The sequence below is a fragment of the Entelurus aequoreus genome, linkage group LG01 (genome assembly GCF_033978785.1).
Source record: "Entelurus aequoreus isolate RoL-2023_Sb linkage group LG01, RoL_Eaeq_v1.1, whole genome shotgun sequence".
NCBI lineage: Eukaryota > Metazoa > Chordata > Actinopteri > Syngnathiformes > Syngnathidae > Entelurus > Entelurus aequoreus.
Window position 1 is genome coordinate 69,764,062 of NC_084731.1, and position 22,945 is coordinate 69,787,006.

General features: G+C 43.3%; 1 protein-coding gene across 1 annotated transcript in view; it reads left to right on the forward strand.

Moving 5' to 3' along the window:
* Window positions 1-22,945, forward strand: part of LOC133656329 (serine/threonine-protein kinase mTOR-like) — a 274,420-nt gene that overhangs the window by 227,048 nt on the left and 24,427 nt on the right. The window contains exons 31-35 of the mRNA XM_062057364.1: window positions 7,083-7,205; window positions 18,601-18,683; window positions 18,759-18,831; window positions 20,929-21,003; window positions 21,733-21,868. Coding sequence (XP_061913348.1) covers window positions 7,083-7,205; window positions 18,601-18,683; window positions 18,759-18,831; window positions 20,929-21,003; window positions 21,733-21,868 — 490 coding nt within the window. The remainder of the gene's footprint in view (window positions 1-7,082; window positions 7,206-18,600; window positions 18,684-18,758; window positions 18,832-20,928; window positions 21,004-21,732; window positions 21,869-22,945) is intronic.

Consider the following 22,945-nt stretch of genomic DNA (forward strand, 5'->3'; position numbering starts at 1 on the left):
AGTGATTGCCTTGTGGTAACTTTGGGAGAAGGAAAGGCTATGGGAGTAAACCCAGGCAGAAAATGAGGAGTGGAGCCCCTGAGTCGGCTGGGTGTCACTGCTGACCCCCTGCCGGCAGCTCCTGAAGCCAAGCCGATGCCAGATATATTGCCTTGCTCTCCCCTAGGCCACATCGTCACGGCCGAGAGGAGGATCTTAAAAACCGGGCAACCCATACCTTCTGCCCAGGCTTGCGCCACGGAGAGGTCACTTCAGCCTCCCCATAAAGGGAGGAAAACAAAGAAGCTGGCAGCCTTAAGTTCCACCCGATTGGCGTAAGGTTTTTTATTTGTTTGTTTTTTTGGACGCCACAGGCCAGCTTCGATGGTGGGAGGAATCATTGACTAATGGTTGGCCACCGCCCGCCTCAAGCCGGGCAGCCCCCGGTCAATTAGGTGCCAACCCGCCAGAGTCGGCATAATCCTGGCGAGGCGTCGGGTAAAGCACAACTAGCAAACGTCAACAATTGCACCAATGATGATCATGAAAAAAGCAAAAACTGAGAGAAGGAAAACGAAGATACCAGCTCTTCGAGTATCAAGCTGGAATGTCAGAACAATGCGCACAGAGCTCTCAGGCAGCTTTGAACACATTGACGACTCGCGCAAGACAGCTATCATTGACCGTGAGCTCCAACGACTTAATGTCGACATTGCTGCGCTCCAAGAGACATGACTTACTGACTTTGGCTCTCTGTAGGAAAAACAGTATACTTTTTTCTAGCAGGGAAAGAGTGCAGAGGAAACCCAGGAATAAGCTGTGGGATTTCCAGTGAAAAACCTTTAGCTTCCCATGATGGACCCACCGACAGGAGGCTCTGAGCGGATCCTTGCAATCCACCTTTCTACCAGCAGCGGACCAGCAAACCTGTTGTGTGCTTATGCTCCGACCCTCTGCGCACCACCAGAGTTTAAAAGACAAGTTCTATGAGGAGCTTGACGCGGCTGTCAACACCTTCCCCAAAAATTAGCATCTACTCCTTCTGGGAGACTTCAATGCCAGGGTAGGATCTGACCACAAATCCTGGCCAGACTGCCTTGGTCACTTTGGAGTGGTGAGCATGAACGAAAATGGACAACGTCTGCTATAACTGTGCTGCTACCACAAGCTCTGCATCACGGACACCTTCTTCCAGACTGAGCCTCTGCACCAGGTATCTTGGAGACACCCACAGATCCAAACGTTGGCACCAGCTCAACCTCATCATCACGAGGCGAGAGGCCCTTAACAGCGTGCTTCTCACAAGGACGTTTCACAGTGCTGACTGTGACATGGACCACTCACTAGTCCTAAGCAAGGTCAAGCTTCAACCAAAACAGATCTATCACACCAAGCAGAAGGAACGTCCACGCATCAATGCCAGCCGTTCTACCAACCCGGCTGTCACACAACGCTTCCTGACCTCCCTTGACCCGCACTTTGTGGACCATCAATCAGGCAAAGTGCTGTGGACAAATGGAAATGTTTAACCCTTGTGTGGTGTTCGGGTCTGTGGGACCCGTTTTCAATTTTTATTAAAAGAAAAATGATACAATTAATTAATTTTTCAAACCGAGACTCACTGGCTTTGGCTCATTTTCTGTGAAGAACATAAATCAGAATACATATTTAATGAACACACACCATACACCCCCCCCTACACATTTCTATTACATATAAGATGTCCGGGGTCCACTGGACCCGGGGCTAATAGAAGTGTGGAAATTGATGTTCTGTGTACCACACACACACACGCACACACACACACACACACGCACACACAGCAGGCATAGACGGGGAGGACAGAGTGTAGGTACACAGAACATCAGAGGGTCAAATGTGCGACAAAATGAGTGCAGACAATGTTGACAAACAATGTTGCAACCTTGTGTGGGAAGCGCAGGTGCAGAAACACAAAAGAAGAATCCCTGTGGGATGCAGAAACTGGCAGAGAAATTTCCATGCAACGTTCATATTGTTGTTACTCAGCCAGTGTTAAAGGGTCTTAGACTTACTTTTTATTGTCGTTCAAATTTGAACTTTACAGTACAAATAAGAACGACATTTTGTTGCATTAGCTGGTTGGCAGTGCAGGATAAAAAAGCAATAAGGTGCAGATATAAATAAATAGATTACTGTAAAGATAAATATATTGCACTTTAGCATATGCATCTACGTTTATGGATATATGTTATATTGTCTTTATATTCCAGCGAGTTAATCCATTTTTGGGGGGAGTTGAGGGAATAATTATGATGCGTTCAAGAGTCTTACGGCCTGAGGGAAGAAGCTGTTACAGAACCTGGAGGTTCTGCTACGGAGGCTGCGGAACTTCTTTCTAGAGTCCAGCAGTGAAAACAGTCCTTGGTGGGGGTGGGAGGAGTCTCTGCAGATTTTCTTAGCCCTGGTCAGGCAGCGGCTTTTTGCCATCTCCTGGATAGGAGGAAGAGGAGTCCTGATGATCTTTTCCGCCGTCCTCACCACTCTCTGGAGAGACTTCCAGTCTGAGGCACTGCAGGCTCCAGTCCAGACAGAGATGCTGTTGGTCAGCAGGCTCTCTATAGTGCCTCTGTAGAATGTGCTGAGAATGGGGGGAGGGAGCTGTGCTCTTTTCATCCCACGCAAAAAGTGCATGCGCTGCTGAGCTCTTTTTACAAGAGTGTGTAGGGACCAGGTCATATTGTCAGTTATCTGCACCCCCAGGAACTTGGTGCTGCTTACCATCTCCACCGCTGTGCCGTTGATGAAGAGTGGAGCGTGGCTGGACTGGTGCTTCCTGAAGTCGACAATGATCTCCTTGGTCTTGTCGACGTTCAGGACCAGGTTGTTGGTTCTGCACCAGTCAACCAGATGTTTCACCTCCTCCCTGTAGTCCATGTGGTTGTTGCCACGGATGAGGCCCACTACTGTCGTGTACTTCACAATGTGGTTAGTAGTGGACCTGGCGCAGCAGTCAAGGGTCATCAACGTGAACAGCAGCGGACTCAGGACGCAGCCCTGGGGGTAGCCGGTGCTCAAGGAGATGGCACTGGAGGTGTTGTTGCCCACTCTCACAGACTGGGGTCTGTCTGTGAGGAAGTCAAGCAGCCAGTTGCATAGGGGGTTCTGAATCCAAGGGGGGCCAGTTTGCTCACCAAGTGCTGCGGGATGATGGTGTTGAATGCTGAGCTGAAGTCCAGAAACAACATCCGCACGTGTGTGTCCTTTCCTTCCAGATGTGCTAAGCTCAGGTGGAGTGCAGAGGAGATGGCGTCCTCTGTGGAGCGGTTAGGGCGATAAGCAAACTTGTATGGATCGAATGTGGGGGGAGGTCTGGAGACAATGTATTCCTTTACCAGCCTCTCGAAGTACTTCATTACAGATGTTTTTTGGGATAAGTCAGTATTTTAACATAAAAGTGTTTGATTGTGATGCATTAAAAGCCACAAAATGCAACGGGTCCATCAGACCCACAAACACTGGCTGAGTAACAACAATATGAACACCACACAAGGGTTAAGTGATACCATCTACGACCAAGCCATTGCCACATAGGAGAAGAGAACGAGAAGAAATGCAGACTGGTTTGAGGCTAGTGCTGCGGTGATGGAGTCAGTTATAGAGGCAAAGCGTACCGCTTTCCTCAAGCACAAGGGAAACCCCTCACAGAGGAACCTTGACGCCTTGGGAAAGGCCAAGAGCGAAGCCCAGCGAATGGCACGTAGCTGTGCCAACAACTACTGGCTTGAGCTCTCCTCAAACATAAAAAGGGCCTCGGACACAGGAGATATCAGGAGCATGTATGAGGGGATAAAGCAAGCAACCAGCCCGTCCATCAAGAAAACAGCACCTCTCAAAGCCGAGTCTGGTGAAGTCATCACTGACCGCAACGAGCAGGTGGGAAGATGGGCCAAACACCACACGGAGTTATACGCCACTGAGAGCATTGTGTCAGAGGAGGGTCTGAATGGAGTTGCAAACCTGCCTGTTATGGAGGAGCTTGACAAGGAACCCACGAAGGAAGAGCTCAGCAACCCCATTGACAAACTCGCATGCGGCAAGGCCCCAGGTGCTGACGGGATAACACCTGATGTCATAAAACCTGGGAAACCTTCCTCACTGCTAGGGTTGGGTATCGTTTGAATTCGTACGATTCCGATTCCGATTCCTGACGATTCTCGATTCCGATTCTTCTTGTACCATGCGTTTGACAGGTAGTCCCTGGAAGGTGGTATGTATTTTGGGTTGAGAGTTTTCACCATATCCCTGCAAACATAAACAAACATATAATGTTGCTGTTACTGTTTAGCCCAGTATCAATTAGCTTAGCTCTAACGTTATTGCTTAACTAACCTAAATGTTGGAGATTCCACCTCTGAAAAGGGATGCAGTCTTTTGACTATGTGTGCAGTGACCTTTCTGTGGCACCGACATCTTCCCCATTGCCGCTACGGTGAACGGAGTACGCTGAGCACATCGCGGAGCCTGGCTAGCAGGTTGTAAATTGTCTATGAAAATATGCGGGCTAATTTGTTAGCTGCCTCAACGTTGGCGCAAAACACATTATTTATTGCATATATATTGTTTTACTTACCGGATTCGGACTGCAGTGCAGTCACCGAGGTGCCAGGCTGGGCGTCGGAGCCAGAGGAGGACGGTCGGCGCAGCGCGTCGAAGACGGGACACGCATTTATTTGTACTCCATGAACTCGGAGGTGCTTCATCATGTTCGACGTGCACCCTCCTAAGCACGAAACAGTCCTGTCGCACGTGTTACATTTCGCCGATATTTCATTTTTTTTAGTAAAATAAAGCCACACTTTCGACCGCCGACGCCCGCTATCCATGCTTGACTGACTTGCTCGGCTACATAGGCTCGGCTATGCTAACACTTCCGGCGGTGGGCGCTTCTTCGTTGGTGTTCAGCGGCTTCTTCCGGTTGGCGGACTTATTCTTTTTTTCCGGTCGGTGGACTGGGTATCGAAACTAGGAATCGAAATTTAAACTTTTGAACGATTCCGGGAGAATCGGAAAGTTAGTCCCGGTTCCAATCGATACTCGATACCCAACCCTACTTACTGCCGCACCTTCACGATCTCCTCTGCCTCTGTTGGAAAGATGGAGCAGTCTCCCAAGATCTGCGTGACTCCAAAATTGTCACACTGTACGAGAAACAAGGGAGACTGTAGTGACTGTAATAATTACCGCGGCATCTCCCTGCTCAACATCGTGGGGAAAGTCTTCGCTCGTGTCGCCCTTGCTAGACTCCACCTCCTTGCAAAATGTGTCTACCCTAAGTCACAATGCGGCTTCAGGGCAGGAAGATTTTCACCCTTCGGCAGCTGCAGGAGAAGTGCCAGCAACAGAGGAGACCCTTGTATCTCGCCTTTGTCGATCTCACAAAAGCCTTCGACCTTGTCAGCAGAGATGGTCTCTTCAAGCCGCTTGCAAAGATCGGTTGCCCCCCCAAAATTCCTCGCCGTCATAAGATCATTCCAAGTAAACACACAGGATTCCGTCTGTTGGGAAGGAGATACATCAGAGGCCTTTCCAATCCGCAGCGTAAAGCAGGGCTGCGTTCTTGCGCCAACCCTCTTTGGAGTTTTCTTCTCCCTCGTTCTGTCTGCTGCTTTCGGCACATGTTCTAAAGGTGTCTTCCTACACACAAGAGCTGATGGCAAACTTTTCAACCTCGCCCGTTTGTGCTCCAAGACCAAGGTGACCAGTGTCTTCCTAAGGGAAATGCTTTTTGCTGATGATGCAGCTCTGGCATCCCCTCCTCTTACCAGTACTCTCTGCAGTTCCCAGTTATCATGCATCAGCCCCCCTCCTGACTTGCTTGTATACATCAGCCCGTTCTGCTCTCCTAGTTGGACATGGTGACTGTTTGCTATTGCGATAGAACCCCTTGCTCTTTGGCTGCGCGCGGAGGCAGGCTTTAAAGGTATCACCCGGTCGGAATGATGCAGCTCTGGCATCCCACACCGAGTCCGGGCTCCAGAGGCTGATGGACAGGCTTTCATCTGCCTGTAAAGAATTTGGTCTCACCATCAGCAATAAGAAGACCAATGTCATGGGCCAACATGCTGATACTCCACTCTCCATCGACAATCAGGTTCTGGAATGTGTCAAGACCTTTACATACTTTGGATCCGCAATCTCCAGCGACTTGTCACTCGACACAGAACTTGCCATCCGTCTTGCGAGAGCCGCCACAAGAGTAGGGTCGAACAACTAGCTATCCATGCGCACTAAACTCCAGGTCTACCAAGCCTGTGTCATTAGTACACTGATGTATGGCAGCGAGGCCTGGACCACCTACACCAGACATGAGAAACAGCTGAACAGCTTCCACCTGCGCTGTCTTCGCCGCATCCTGGGAATCTCATGGCAGGACAAAGTTCCCAACACGGAAGTCCTGGAACGTGCTCACTCCACCAGCCTGTTCACCATGCTCAGCCAACGCTGCCTCAGATGACTTGGCCATGTCCACAGGATGGACCCCAGCCGGCTCCCCAGAGCTGTCCTGTACGGCAAACTGTCAACAGGCTCCAGACCCCTTGGACTGCGTTTCAGGGACGTTTGCAAACGTGACGAGAAACAGGCAGGCATCGACCACAACAACTGGGAGGAAGCTGCAAAAGACAGCGATGTTTGGAGGCAGTTTGGAGGAGTAGCACACCTCGTTGTTGCAGGCGAGGAGACAAAAGCGGAAACTGCGTGACGCAGCACCCGCTCCTGTGTCAGAACCGTCCCTATACATCTGTGCCAACTGCACCAGAGATGGTCACTCCAGAGTGGGGCTGTACAGCCACAGCCGCCGCTGAAAGAAAGAATTACCTCCCCCAGGCGCAACCCATCATCACCACTGATGGACGGATGCCTATGTGATGAATTAGCGAAAAACATCATCAGCTGTGGCTGTAGGCAACCTCCTTATGTAGTCCTTTATTTACTGCGCACTTGTGTTATGTAAAATGCATGTTCCTAAATCATGTGTGTTATCTCTCCTTTCTTTTGTTGATAATCCTTTTCTCTTGTCCATCCTCTTGCTGTGTCTCAATTTTTTTTCCCCCCTCTTTCAGATGGCGCCCGACTACGACCACTTGACGCTGATGGAGAAGGTGGAGGTGTTTGAGCACGCAGTCAACAACACGGCCGGAGACGACCTGGCCAAGCTCCTGTGGTTAAAGAGCCCAAGTTCTGAGGTGAGATGCTAACAAGCACGAGTGAGCATTGTTACCTCTTTGAAGGCAGACATTTTGATTGCGCTGCAGGTGTACCTAATTAAAGTTCTCCCAATATTTGTCCTCATTGCTATTATTAGGGCCCTGGCAGCAAAAGCTGCAAACTGATAAATTGTGACTACATTGCTAACATTAGCATGCTAACTTTTTCAGCCATTTTTGCAGCCGTGCACCCCAGAGTCATGTAACCTGGTACTTGACACATGCTAGCTGTTAGCATGCTAAAATTAGCTGGTTAACATTAGCATGCTAACAGCTGGCATGGGTCAAGTACCAGGTGCTTGCTGTTTGCATGCTAACATTAGCTGATTAACATTAGCATGCTAACAGCTAGCGTGGGTCAAGTACCAGGTGCTAGTTGTTTGCATGCTAACATTAGCTGGTTAAAATTAGCATGCTAACAGCTAACATGGGTCAAGTACCAGGGGAAATGACTCTGGGGTGCACGGCTGCAAAAATGGCTAAAAAAGTTAGCTTGTTAAAGTTAGCATGGAGTATGTGTCGAGTAACAAGTTAATGACTTAGTTGTACAGCTGCAAAATTTGTTAAAAAATGCTAGCTGTTAGCATGCTAACTTTGCCATGTTAGCATTAGCAAGTACGCCGTACTCCTTAGAGTCATATAACTTTTTACTTTAGCATGCTAAAACCTAGCATGGGTTAAGTACCAAAGTACATGACTCTGAGGTGTACAGTTGTATATTTAGCTTTAAAAGTTAGCTTGTTAAAGTTAGCATGCCAACAGGTAGCATGTGTCGAGTAACAAGTTATATGATTCTGAGATTTACAGCTGCAAAATGTGAAAATATATTGTCTAAAGAAGTTAGCATATGCTAGCTGTTAGCATGCTAACGTTACCATGCTTGCATGTTAGCATTATCAAGTATGCCATACTTGTTATATTAGCATGTTGACATTAGCATGCTAACAGCCAGCATAGGAAAAACACCCAGGTATACGACTCTGAGGTGTACAGCGGCAAAATTGGCTTAAGAAGTTAGCTTGTTAAAGTTAGCATGTGTGGTATGTTAGCATGTGTGGTAAGTTAGCATGTGCAGTATGTGGGTAACCCACATATGCTGTCCTCTCCAAGGTTTCTCATAGTCATTCACATCGACGTCCCACTGGGGTGAGTTTTTCCTTGCCCTTATGTGGGCTCTGTACCGAGGTTGTCGTTGTGGTTTGTGCAGCCCTTTGAGACACTTGTGATTTAGGGCTATATAAATAAACATTGATTGATTGATTGATTGATGTCAACAGGTAGTATGTGTCGAGTAACAATTTAATCCAACTTTTTTTATTGGCATTTTCACATAGACAGAAAAAAGTGCAAGTCGAAACAGTACAATTTTAAAGACAGAAAATTATTCACACCCTTTCCCTTAAAACCCTAACCCCCACCCACCCTCCCACCCCACTCAGGTCACACAAACAAGGGACATATGGCACAATCATATAACAAGACGACAAAGACAGACACATTCTCACACACACACACACACATACGAGGCCAGAGACAGACAAACAGGCTGAAAGGAGAGAAAGGGGGAAAAATTAAATTAAATTAAATTTTTTTTTAAAAATAATAATAAATAAAAGGGAGATATTTCCTCATCTGCGTCTGGGCATAAATCAACAGAGTTGACATACAGCAAGAAAGGACTCCATGAGCTTTCAAACGCCTTTTAGCGAAAACCTAAGTTTTTCCAGTTTTAGATTGTAGAGAACCTCTCTAATCCAACGGCCGTGTGATGGGGAGCGAGCCAGCTTTCAATTAAACAAGATCAATCGCCTGGCCAGCAAGGTCGTAAAGGCAACAGTGCGTTTTAGTGGTACCGGGCACATGTTATCGGGGCATACGCCAAAAATGGCTAACAATGGGTTCGGGGGAAAGTTTTGACCGTATGCTTTTCCGATTGTGTCAAAAATGTCCTCCCAAAAGGAACATAGTTTAGAGCAGGACCAGAACATATGGACATAATCAGCCAGAGATTGTTTGCATCTATTGCAGGTATTGCTAACCGTGGGGTAGATTTTGGATAGTTTTGAATTAGTGTAGTGAATTTTATGGATTACTTTGCATTGGATGAGACTATGACGGGCACATATTGAGGAGGAGTGAACCAGTTTCAGGGCAGAGTCCCAGTGATTGATTGATTGATTGAGTCTTTTATTAGTAGGTTGCACAGTGAAGTACATATTCCGTACAATTGACCACTAAATGGTAACACCCGGATAAGTTTTTCAACTTGTTTAAGTCGGGGTCCACTTAAATTGATTCATGATACAGATATATACTATCAGATATATACTATCATCATAATACAGTCATCACACAAGATGATCACATTAAATTATTTACATTATTTACAATCAGGGGTGTGGAGGGGAAGGGGGGGGGGTAGGATATGGACAGCAAGTAGTGGAGAGAGAGAGAGAGAGAGAGTCATCACACAAGATGATCACATTGAATTATTTACATTATTTACAATCAGGGGTGTGGAGGGGAAGGGGGGGGTAGGATATGGACAGCAAGTAGTGGAGAGAGAGAGAGAGAGAGAGATCAGAAGGCATAAGAAAAAGTATCTGTATTTGATTGTTTACATTTGATTATTAGCAATCCGGGGAGGGTGTTAGGGTTGTAGCTGCCTGGAGGTGAACTTTTATTGCGGTTTTGAAGGAGGATAGAGATGCCGTTTCTTTTATACCTGTTGGGAGCGCATTCCACATTGATGTGGCATAGAAAGAGAATGAGTTAAGACCTTTGTTAGTTCGGAATCTGGGTTTAACGTGGTTAGTGGAGCTCCCCCTGGTGTTGTGGTTATGGCGGTCATTTACGTTAAGGAAGTAGTTTGACATGTACTTCGGTATATCAGTGTTGATCGGATATGTTGGTATTAAGATCGCTCTCCCACGAGGCTCTTATCACTGATAGAGAGTTTGGAGCAACTGAAATTAAGGAGGTATATAACACGTAAATACATGTTTTATGATTAGGGCTCAAAGATAACAATGTATCTATAAGAGTTTCTGGAGGACGATTTGGAAAGTGTGGGAACTGCTTCTTTACGAAGTCTCTCGCCTGAAAAAAACGAAAAAGGTGGGAGTTCGGCAAATCGTATTTGGAAGAGAGTTCAGTGAAGGATGAGAACACTCCGTCTGCATAGAGGTCTTTCACAGTGGTGATACCATGATCATGCCAAGTCATGAATGCGGGGTCAGTACGGGAAGGTTTAAATAATTGTTTTTTAAGTAGCGGGGTCAATATAGATGGGCCCTGAAGACCCAAGTGTTTCCGTAGCTGGTTCCATATTTTAATGGAGATCGATACAATGGTGTTTGCGCCTTCAAGTTTAAATGGGAAAGAGAGTGATGAGCATAAGCAAGAATGTAATGAGGAGTGTGGGATTGCCGTTTCAAGGGATACCCAGGCCGGGAGGGTCTGAGAGCCTCCATCCATCCAGTATAGGAGTTTCTGTACGTTAGCCGCCCAATAATATTGTCTAAAATTGGGGAGTGCAAGCCTTCCTTCAGATTTGGGAGATTGTAGGACCGACTTGCGGATTCGGGCCGATCCGGTCCCCCATAAAAATTTGGATATTGATTTGTCTAATTTATCGAAAAATGATTTAGTAATAAATATGGGGATATGTTGAAAAAGGTAAAGGAATTTAGGCAGAGTGATCATCTTGATCAGATTGATCCGGCCAGCGAGAGATAATGGTAAAACAGACCAGCGGGCTAAGTTCTTCTCCATCTTTTCAATTAGAGGTAAAAAATTTGCCCGGAGCATATCAGATATAGCCGGAGTAATAAGGATTCCCAAGTAATGAATCCCGTCCTGTGCCCATTTGAATGCCGCTAAAGATCGTGGTAACTGTTTAGCTAAGGAATTAATCGGAAACAGCTCACTTTTTTGGTAGTTAAGTTTGTGTGCCAAACCGCTCCAGAATGTCAAATATTACCGGGAGTGAGCTAGCAGGGTCCGAGATGTACAAGAGCAGGTCATCCGCATAAAGCGAGACTTTGTGCAACGTGTCCGACCGGGTGATACCTTTAAAGCCCGCCTCCGCCAAAGAGCAAGGGGTTCTATCGCAATAGCAAACAGTAATGGAGACAACGGGCAACCTTGTCTAGTGCCTCTTTTAAGAAAAATTGGGGCGGATAGTGTATTATTTGTACGTACCGAAGTTTGTTAGATGATCGATCCAGTACAGGATCCTGCACCAGGTTAAAGTCCCCACCCATAATGATAAAATGGTTTCCAATGTTCGGAAATGATGTAAACAATTTAGTCACATAAGAATTGTCATCCCAGTTGGGTCCATAAACGCTAGCGAGTATGACTGGGGTGCCTTGCAGCTTTCCAGACACATAAATATAACGACCAGCCGGGTCTGCTACAGTTTGATTGAGTTCGAACTAAATATTTTTACGAATAAGGATAGCTGTGCCCCTGGCCCTTTCGTTGAATTTTGAATGGAAAATATGGCTGATCCAGCCTCTTTTAAGTCGTGAAATCTCTCTGTTGCGAAGTTGGGTCTCCTGAATGAAAAATATATCTCCTTTGAGGTGTTGCAAATGGGTCAAGACCCTCCCAATTTTAGTGGCGCTCCCCACTCCCCTCACGTTCCATGAAACAAATCTAAGTGTATTACTGGTGCTTGTCATACCTCACCATGTCCAACTAGGAGAGCAGAACGGGCTGATGTATACAAGCAAGTCAGGAGGGGGGCTGATGCATGATAACTGGGAACTGCAGAGAGTACTGGTAAGAGGAAGGGATGAAACAGAAAAGTGAGAGGAAGGAATGAGGAGATAAACAAACAAATAAAAACACATACACATAGAAAACACGACAAACTCACACACATACTCGCAGACACAACAACATACAACAATGCCAGGTGGGTTAAACCTGGCAACCACCTACAGGGCCATCGTCCCAGGACCTGAGAACCCCATTGTCGAAACTGAACCTTAAGTGTCCTTTTCACAGCAGTGCGCTGTCCTTGCGCCTGCATGGACGTATCCATATCGGCTTCCGGTTTTTCCACCTCCCGAGAACAACAGATTGGCTGCAACTGAGTCAGAACATCTTAAAATGCGTCAAAACTGCAATATATTCCCTCAGGAAACATAGTACCCAGTACTAAGATAACTTCAGAGAGCGAGAAAAATAGATTATAAAGTATAAACAACTCAAAAAGCATATAATAACATAAAGTACAAGCGGTGCCATGTACATATACATATATACATACACCTATATATATATATATATATATATACATATATACACACACACACATGCATAAACGTGTATACTATCATGGATGTATGGGTAAGGAATAACAGTAACCAACCAAGAGATAAGTAGATCAGCAGTTAGGTCAAATAATAACAGAAAAAGTAAACCACAGTGTAAGAATATATATCTAATAGAACATGATAAATAAATGTAAAGGGGAGACAAAATAATTTGAGTGTCGATGTAGAAAAATAAAACAGAATGAACAATATTGCGGGTTGTTTAAACAATAATGATAATTGTATATTAACCAGGTTAGCTCTAGAATGTCAGTATAATATATTAGCTGAAAGGTTAAACAAAGAGTGAATGAAAGTGGATCCAATGAGCGACCACACAGATGTGATATTCACGGTCAGGCCTGGAGTTAGCGATATGTTAGCATGGTTAACCGTAATAAAGCAGGCGTTGATTGTTAAGGTTGGTGCCGGCAGTGTGGCCTCCAGACATGGCTGCAGTTAGCCAAGCTAGCTCCGTCCTGCCATGCACTGTGGGGTAGTCACATCGTATCAAACAAAGTTTCAATAAAGTCATACCGACTGAGATTACTCTTTTGCATGTTCTTGGCTGCGTTGATTGTGGGATTTGACAAAATCTTGGGCGTCTCTGAGAGATGCGAGTCGCCGTCTCTTTCCATCCTCGGTTGAAACCATTAGCTTAGCCGGATAGTGGAGTGCTGGTTTGAGGCCCAGATTGTAGAGCTCCCTCATGACGTCCCGGTACACGGCCCGCCGTTCCAGTATTTCAGGGCAGTAGTCTTCGAAGATGTGTATCAGTGAGTCCTTTTATTTTAGTTTGCCTCTGCGTTTCCGAGCCTTCAGCACCACCAGCTCCCTCGTCTGGAATCAGTGGAAGCATATCACGATAGCCCGCGGCCTCTCACCGGGGCCTGGCTTTGCTGTTAGCGAGCGGTGGGCACGGTCCAGCTCCGGGGTCGACGACAGCGTGTGTTCACCCAAGACTTCGACCAGCAGTTGAGAGAAGAACGTTGTTGGGTTTGGATCTTCAATGTTTTCGGGTACGCCGACAATTCTTATGTTGTTCCGACGACTTCTGCTCTCCAAGTCTATTAGCTTAGCTTTTAGCCTCGCGTTCTCCTCTGTTACGCATGTTAGCTTGGTGTTCATGGCCAGCATATCCTGGCTGGTCGTGTCGGCAAACAGTTCTAGTGAGGAGAGATGCTTCTGGTTTTCCAGAAGTGTGGTCTGAATACAATCCAGCGTGTTGTTGAGTTTGGAAAAGGCATAGTTAAACTCAGACGAGAGAGAAGTCTTGTGGTCCGCTAGCATTGTAGTTAGCATAGCCATGATGGTACTTGCCGCCAAGTCCTCCTTCTTTTGCTCCTCCTTTTTGGCTCTGTTAGACATTTTCTCATTCAGTGCGAAAAGGTTTTAGTACTATTAAAACATTAGTAGCAGTTACTGCATTCAGTCGAGCTATGCAGAATGGTAGGAATGAAATTTGCGGGAGCCAAAATTGTCGCCAACCGGAAGCTCCCGAGTAACAATTTATATTATTCTGAGGTGTACAGCTGCAAAATTGGGGGGGGGGGGGAGTTAGCACATGCTAATGTTAATATGCTAGCATGTTAGCATTAGTATGTGCAAAGTGCACCTCAGAGTTGTATAACTTGTGACTTGACATATGCTACCCGTTGGCATGCTAACTTTACCGAGCTAACTTTTTCAGCACATTTTGCACCTGTACACCCTTAGGCCCCGTTCACACTAAGCCGGATAAGGTTATCCAGGGTAAATCCCACCTAACTTTATCCGTGTCCACACACAACAATGCCACCGTTTACGCCCCCGCGAAAAAAGAAAGAAGAAAAAAAAGCGTCCATTTGTTCCAAGCTCTCCAGTAAAAAAAGTTAAAGTACCAATGATTGTCACACACACACTAGGTGTGGCGAAATTATTCTCTGCATTTGACCCATCACCCTTGATCACCCCCTGGGGGGTGAGGGGAGCAGTGAGCAGCATCGGTGACCGCGCCCGGGAATCATTTTTGGTGATTTAACCCCCAATTCCAACCCTTGATGCTGAGTGCCAAGCAGGGAGGTAATGGCTCCCATTTTTATAGTCTTTAGTATGACTCGGCTGGGGTTTGAACTCACGACCTGCCGATCTCAGGGCGGACACTGATGACTTTACTTCACTGTGAAGTTATTGAAAAGAGCTATATTGTAAATAGTTTGCTGTGCATTTTACATTTGTTTGCTGTGCAAGTTTTTAAATTAAAATGTAAGTCCTTTGAACAATATCCAGTGTTGTGCTATTTCTGTTAGAATAATTGTTTCTAAATTATCACAAAAACTTTGTGTTACATTGAGGGTCTGGTGAGAAGAAAAAAGCTGTCTTTGAAACCTACCAAGAGTAAGGCTTGTAAAACTCCACTGTGTAGGGGGGGGGAAGTAAGATGAAGGTGTTCCTGTGTGCTTTCATGTATGGTAATGAACAGAAATATATTGTTCTAACCCAAGGACTTCAAAGCGGAGAGAAGACAGGATCTGCCCAATTTCCAGACGACCTCTTTTTGAACCTCCTTTTTGAACTGGTTTACGAACGTCTTTTTGAACTATTTTATGGACCTCTTTTGGAACTATTTTACGAACTTTTTTTGAACTGACCTTTTCTGTGAATTGTTTACGACATTTTCTGTGAAGTTTTTGCGACCTTTGTCGTTTGGAAACAGCGGTGGCCATGTGGTCGTGGAGGGTCCAAAAGAAAAGAAGGAGGCGTGCAATCTTTTGGCAGAGCGTGCTGAGATACTGTGCAAGGGTACAGTGTACAGACAAATCTCCTCAATATTGAGTCCAAATTGAATTCTGTCTCTATTTAATTCTTTGCCTCTTGTCTTGTTTAATAGATGTCATCAGTGTTTGAACCTGACAATTTCAGTGAACTAGAATCCAGTGTGTCTATAGTAGTCAATCACACCTGAGACATCATAAATTAATCACATCTTTAATCCACATGAGAAAGTAGACAATGCGATAAACTGTTTGGGACACGAGGGGATGGTTCCATCTTTCAGCTGCGCGCTAATGGCACGCTGGCTGGCCATTTCACAGTCACATCCATAAAGCAATATTTGTACCCACACACTGCCTATCACCATCACATCCACGGGAGGAAGGGACCAAGTTTTCCGGTAAATAGAATCACAGCTGACTGTTGGAAAGTTCTCTTGCCGTCTGAGAAGTGTTGTATCCCAAATAGCTGCAATCGCCCGTTGCCTTCTCTTAAGGTATTCATGTGTGGTTTCCACAAGTGTCTGTACATGTAGAAGAAGGAGAAACACGGCATGTCTGGATGATCCGCCTCCGGCTTTGTTATGAAGCTGGCTGTGGCGCGTTCTTTCTATGACACTTCCTGTGTGGAGCGAGGACTTTCTGGCGTCATTTCCTGTGTGGGCGGGGTCTTTCTGGCGTCACTTCCTCTCCGAACTCGCTTTTTAAACGATCAATGAGTCCATACAAAGCTAAGTGCCGGAGATTCAAGAACTACACGGCTGATTTACCCGTGTCAAAATCTGTCCGAGGAGGGGGACCTTAAACCAGAGCTGGGCAAATATTTTGACTCAGGGGCCACATTGAGAGAAAAAAATGTGTCTGGGGGGGCCAAGGTGCATGTGTGTATAAATGACATATACACATTTAGCTGTAAAAGTCTGCTGTACAGTATGTGTGTTTGGGTCCCTTTTTTTCAGGAACATTATTACCAAAGGTCACAATGTCCGAAAGAGTTCTAGAAATGTTATGACAGACCACCTAAAAAAAAAACAGAATGGAATTTTACAGTTTTTTACTGAATTGGACACCCAAAATGTACATGAAAATAAAGAAAGTGAAAATTATAACATTGACTATGAACAGTAAAACACTGAATATTAACATATGAACATCGCTTCTCTTTTACTTCTCAGACCAGCTCCTTGATAGTTGTGTATCTTTTACAATCAAGCAAAACACAACAAAAATGTAAAAAACAGCAAAATATGAATGCAAAGTGGAATAAACACCTACATTATGATATATTATCAGGTAAAAATCTGCTTCCGCATCTGTTTCTGACACATGCGTTTCGGGCTGGCTGCTCTGAAAACAAACCCCGCCCACTCTGGCTTGTTCCTCGTCTGAGCTGCTGTGACCTAGATTACTTTAATAACTCTTATAACGCCCAAAAGCACAGATACCCACCATTGAAATACTTTCTATAGTTCAAGACTTACGCTCATTTAAGAACAGCACTGCACGTCATAATGGCGGCTACAGTATTGATGTTAAACGTCTAAAAAAAATTATGTAGAACGTCCGGTGGGCCGGACTGAAAATCATAACGGGCCGCAATGCCCAGGTCTGCCTTAAACACTGCTTTAGTGTGGCTGACACGGGGCTTAGGCTGAATAAATATTCCTTGAAGGGGTTAAACCACTTAGACATGGCCTTAGAGTCATATGCTCCGTGGCCTAGTGGTTAGAGTGTCCGCCCTGAGATCGGTAGGTCGTGAGCAATGTTCCCTCTAATTTTTCATGTGTGTGAGCAAACGCAAAAACTCCCTGAGCATTCAGTGGAGCCCATGTGAGCAACCTCAGACGTGTGCACACTGTGGCTACACCAGCAGCACACCTGTCCCAAACCTAACTAAATAACAAGTTCAATCTCCATCCATCCATCCATTTTCTACCGCTTGTCCCTTTCGGGGTCGCTGGAGCCTATCTCAGCTGCATGCGGGCGGAAGGCAGGGTACACCCTGGACAAGTCCCCACCTCATCGCAGGGCCAACACAGATAGAGAGACAACATTCTCTTATTATTATAATCAAATGACAGCAGTCATTTCCATGAGATTATTTTCTAATATAAGTGTTTAGGCCCACTTACAATGACAATAACAAAAAATATTGTTTTTCATGAACTGTGTACTTGTATTGTTTGTCTGGGTGGAGGTCCTGCTTTGGAAATAGTTTGTACCCCTTTCAGACATTGCATTTAGTTCCCATTAAGACATTCACATGTTGCACAATGAGATGTAAGCAGGGGATCATGTGTACATTCCTGCAACTTCCTGTTTGTAAAAAATATATTTTCATTAGTATTTATTTAATATACTAACAGCATTTCATGATTAATATTTATAAATTAAGATTCTTAATAAATGACACTAGAATAAGCACACATTTGATTGGTAAATCATAGTGTAACAACCTGGTATTACACTTTATGTGTGGTGTTGGAGTTGTCCGACTTTTTGTGTGGCTGTAAACGCATCGCTGCCTAAGTGCCATATGTGCATGTGTTGGCGCAAGTGAGAAAGAGCTAGCGGCTGCTGTTGATATAACAAAGTTGCTTTTGGTCTGGTTTGTACTGCCGAAAAGGACCACTTTTGCTAAATATAATTTTTTTTACTAATGTTTTGGTGATGTGTTTATGGCCGACAATAAAGAGTTTTGCTCAGTAAAGTGATCGAAGGAATTCATGTCCTCAAAGCGTCTCGACAGACGTTACAATATTTGAACAATGATGACGAAAACTGTTTTCTCTGTCGTGTCCATGTGTCGAAAATTGTTATGCGCTTATATTTTTATTTGATTTTGTGTGTGGCATAGATTTGCCGTGCGCAGAGGACGCTTGAGCAGTGCGCAATTGCACAGGCGCACACCTTAGAGGGAACGTTGGTCGTGAGTTCAAACCCCGGCCGAGTCATACCAAAGACTTTAAAAATGGGACCCATTACCTCCCTGCTTGGCACTCAGCATCAAGGGTTGGAATTGGGGGTTAAATCACCAAAAATGATTCCTGGGCGCGACCACCACTGCTACTCACTGCTCCCCTCAACTCCCAGAGGGTGATCAAGGGTGATGGGTCAAATGCAGAGAATAATTTCGCCACACCTAGTGTGTGTGTGACAATCATGGGTACTTTAACTTTAACTTTAACTTTAATATGCCTTGGTACTTGACAAATGCTAACTGTTAATGTGCTAACTTGTTGGTGGTGTGTCGGGACATGTGTGTGAGGGGTCTGATGATGAATTGTCCTGCAGGTGTGGTTTGACAGGAGGACCAACTACACTCGCTCCCTGGCTGTGATGTCCATGGTGGGCTACATCCTGGGCCTGGGCGACAGGTGGGCCACGTGTCACGGTATGGACACCTGAGGACCGACTTGACCCCTGACCATGATGCTTCCTCTTCCTCCCAGGCATCCTTCCAACTTGATGCTGGATCGCCTCAGCGGGAAAATCCTCCATATTGACTTTGGAGATTGTTTTGAGGTGGGCAACCTTTCCTCATGCTGTAAAGCACGCGTGTCCAAAGTGCGGCCCGGGGGCCACTTTTTTAACGTCACAATCTAAAAATACTATGGAAAAAAGTGGACTAAAAGAGCAAACAGGTGAAAAGTAACGAGAACATGTTGCAATGTTGACTAATAACACAAAGCTGCCATGCAGCACGTTTTTTTTTCTTTGAAACTCATTCTTAAAAATAATAATGAATCAAAATCAATGTTATGAATTATTGACATATTTAAGGCTCCAATTACTTCACATCAAATATTACACTTTGAAATATTTTGTCAGGAAAATATTGCATATTTTGTGTGTTTGACAAAAACGGCATGAAACAAACAAAACAAAAAAACATAGAATTATTAAAACTAATAATTGATAGATTTGACTTTTTGACACTTTTATAAGTGGGGCCCTCAATAGATAATAAATCACAATCAATGTTATAAATTATTATTGACCTTTTCACACATCAAATATTCCAATAAAAAAAATTTGGTGGGGAAATATTGCATATTTTCTGTTTTGGCCGTAAAAAAAACAATTTTTTAGACAAAAACGGTATAAAACAAACAAAAAACTACAAAATAACAATTTATAATTGATAAACCTGACTTATTTTTAACACTTTTATAAGTGGGGCCCTCAATAAATAATAATAAATCAAAATCAATGTTATAAATTATTATTGACCTATTCACACATCAAATATTCCACTTTGAAATATTTCTTAAAGGAAAATGTGCATATTTATTGTGTTTACAGAATTTACTTTGAAAAAACTGCATAAAACAGCCAACAAAAAAACATAAAATTATAAAAACTTATAATTGACAGATAGATCTGATGTTGATCTTGAGATTTAAGCCTTGTTATTTTTAAAATGTTTATGTGTGGGACCCTTTTGGATCCCTGGAATTTTAGTAGGACTTAAGAAAACAAACTTTTTTTAACTGTCATTGCTCAAAAAATAATAATGAGTCAAAGTCAATGTTATGAATTATTGACATATTCAAGGTTATAATTTTTTACATGAAAGGTTCTACCTAGAAATATTTTGTCGTGAAAATATTGCATATTTTGTGTTTTTGACAAAAACAACATAAAACAAACAATATAACATAAAATCATAAAAACTTATAATTGATAGATCCAACTCATTTTTAACACTTTTATAAGTGGGGCCCTCAATAAATAATAATAAATCAAAATCAATGTTGTTATGAATTATTGACCTTACACATCAAATGTTCCACTTTAAAATATTCTTTGAGGAAAATATTGCATACTTTTTGTGTTTGGCATATAAAAAACAAAATTTACTTTGAAAAAAAAGTTACATAAAACAGACAACAAAAAACATAAAATGATAAAAACTTATAATTGACAGATAGATCTGAAGTTGATCTAGAGATTTAAGCCTTGTTATTTTTAAAAAAAATTATGTGTGGGACCTTTTTGGATCCCTGGGATTTTTTTTTCACTGTCTTTGCTCAAAAATAATAATGAATCAAAATCAATGTTATTAATTATTGACATATTTAATTACTTCACATCAACTATTACACTTTGAATGTTTTTTGTGGAAAATATTGCTTATTTTGCCATAAAAAACTGGGTTTTGACAAAAAAGGCACAAAAAAAAAACATTATATCGACAGATAGACCTGAAGTTGATTTGTTGATTTAAGCTTTGCATAATAATAAAAAATAAAATGGTATGTCTTACTTTTAATAATTTTATGATTAGACCCTTCTGGGACCAACTTGAAGGGAGCTCTAAAGATGTAAAAATTAATAAATTATATTAGTTTTCAAAATGACAAATATCAAAATGGCCCCCGCATGCTTTGATTCTTTGAGTGTGGCCCTCAGTGAAAAAGTTTGGACACCACTGCTGTACAATAAATGCTTCAATTAACCTTCATGATAAATTAACCTTCATGATAAATTAACCTTCATGGCGTCAAATGGAAAAACACATTAGCGGCTGTGGCCGCGGGCAACCTCCTGGTGTCGTTTTTGTTTTCATCACAATGGCGACAGCTGATATGCTGATTGGTTATTTGCTTGACTGAGCAGGTGGCCATGACCAGAGAGAAGTTCCCTGAGAAGATCCCCTTCAGGCTGACCAGGATGCTGACCAACGCCATGGAGGTACTTGACTCATGTCTGTGAACACATGAAACTTTGCAAACGTGTGTGTCCATGGTGAGAACATGAACCATTACAAAAGTGTGTAACTGTGTGTGTCTAAGATGACAACATGAAACATTACAAAAGTGTGTGTGTTACAAAAGTGACAACATGAAACATTACAAAAGTGTGTGTGTGTGTGTGTGTGTGTGTTACAAAGGTGACAACATGAAACATTACAACTGTGTGTGTTACAAAGGTGACAACATGAAACATGACAAAAGTGTGTGTGTGTTACAAAGGTGACAACATGAAACATTACAAAAGTGTGTGGGTGTTACAAAGGTGACAACATGAAACATTACAAAAGTGTGTGTGTTACAAAAGTGACAACATGAAACATTACAAAAGTGTGTGTGTTACAAAGGTGACAACATGAAACATTACAAGTGTGTGTGTTACAAAGGTGACAACATGAAACATGACAAAAGTGTGTGTGTGTGTGTGTGTGTGTGTGTGTGTGTGTGTGTGTGTGTGTGTGTGTGTGTGTGTGTGTGTGTGTGTGTGTGTGTTACAAAGGTGACAACATGAAACATTACAAAAGTGAGTGTGTGTTACAAAGGTGACAACATGAAACATGACAAAAGTGTGTGTGTGTTTTACAGGTGACAACATGAAACATTAAATACGTGTGTGTGTGCGTTACAAAGGTGACAACATGAAATAAGTGTGTGTGTGTGTGTGTTACAGGTGACAGGACTGGATGGCAACTATCGCATCACATGTCACACAGTGATGGAGGTGCTGAGGGAGCACAGAGACAGTGTCATGGCCGTGCTGGAGGCCTTCGTCTACGACCCTCTGCTCAACTGGAGACTCATGGACAGTAAGGACTTCTTTAAAACACCTTTTACAACACCTGTAGGACACCTTTTACCACACCTGTAGGATACATTTAAGACACCTGTAGGACACATTTAAGACACCTTGTAAAACAACTTTTAGGACTCCTTTAAAACACATTTAGGACACTTTTTATGACACCTTTAGAACACATTTAGGATACCTATAAGACACGTTTAGAACACCTTTAGGACACCTTTAGGACACATTTAGAACACCTTTAGAACACATTTAGGATACCTATAAGACACGTTTAGAACACCTTTAGGGCACATTTAGGACACATTTTAGAACACCTTTAGGACACATTTTTAGAACACCTTTAGGACACATTTTAGAACACCTTTAGGACACATTTTAGAACACCTTTAGGACACATTTAAAACACATTCAGGACACATTTAGAACACCTTTAGAACACATTTGAAACATCTATAGGACACATTTAAAACACCTTTAGGACACATTTGAAACATCTGTAGGACACAATTAAAACACCTTTAAGACACATTTGAAACATCTGTAGGACACATTTAAAACATCTGTCCTTTTAGGACTCCTTTAAAACACCTATTAGGACATCCCTTTAAAACACCTTTAGGACACATTTAGAATACCTTTAGGACACATTTTAGAACACCTTTAGGACACATTTAGAATACCTTTAGGACACATTTAAAACACATTTAGAACACCTTTAAGACACATTTGAAACATCTGTAGGACACATTTAAAACATCTGTAGGACACCTTTTAGGACTCCTTTAAAACACCTATTAGGACATCCCTTTAAAACACCTTTAGGACACATTTAGAACACATTTAGGACACATTTAGAATACCTGTAGGACACATTTTAGAACACCTATAGGGCACATTTAGAATACCTTTAGGACACCTTTAAGACACATTTGAAACATCTGTAGGACACATTTAAAACATCTGTAGGACACCTTTTAGGACTCCTTTAAAACATCTATTAGGACATCCCTTTAAAACACCTTTAGGACACACTTAAAACACATTTAGAACACCTTTAGGGCACATTTAGAACACCTTT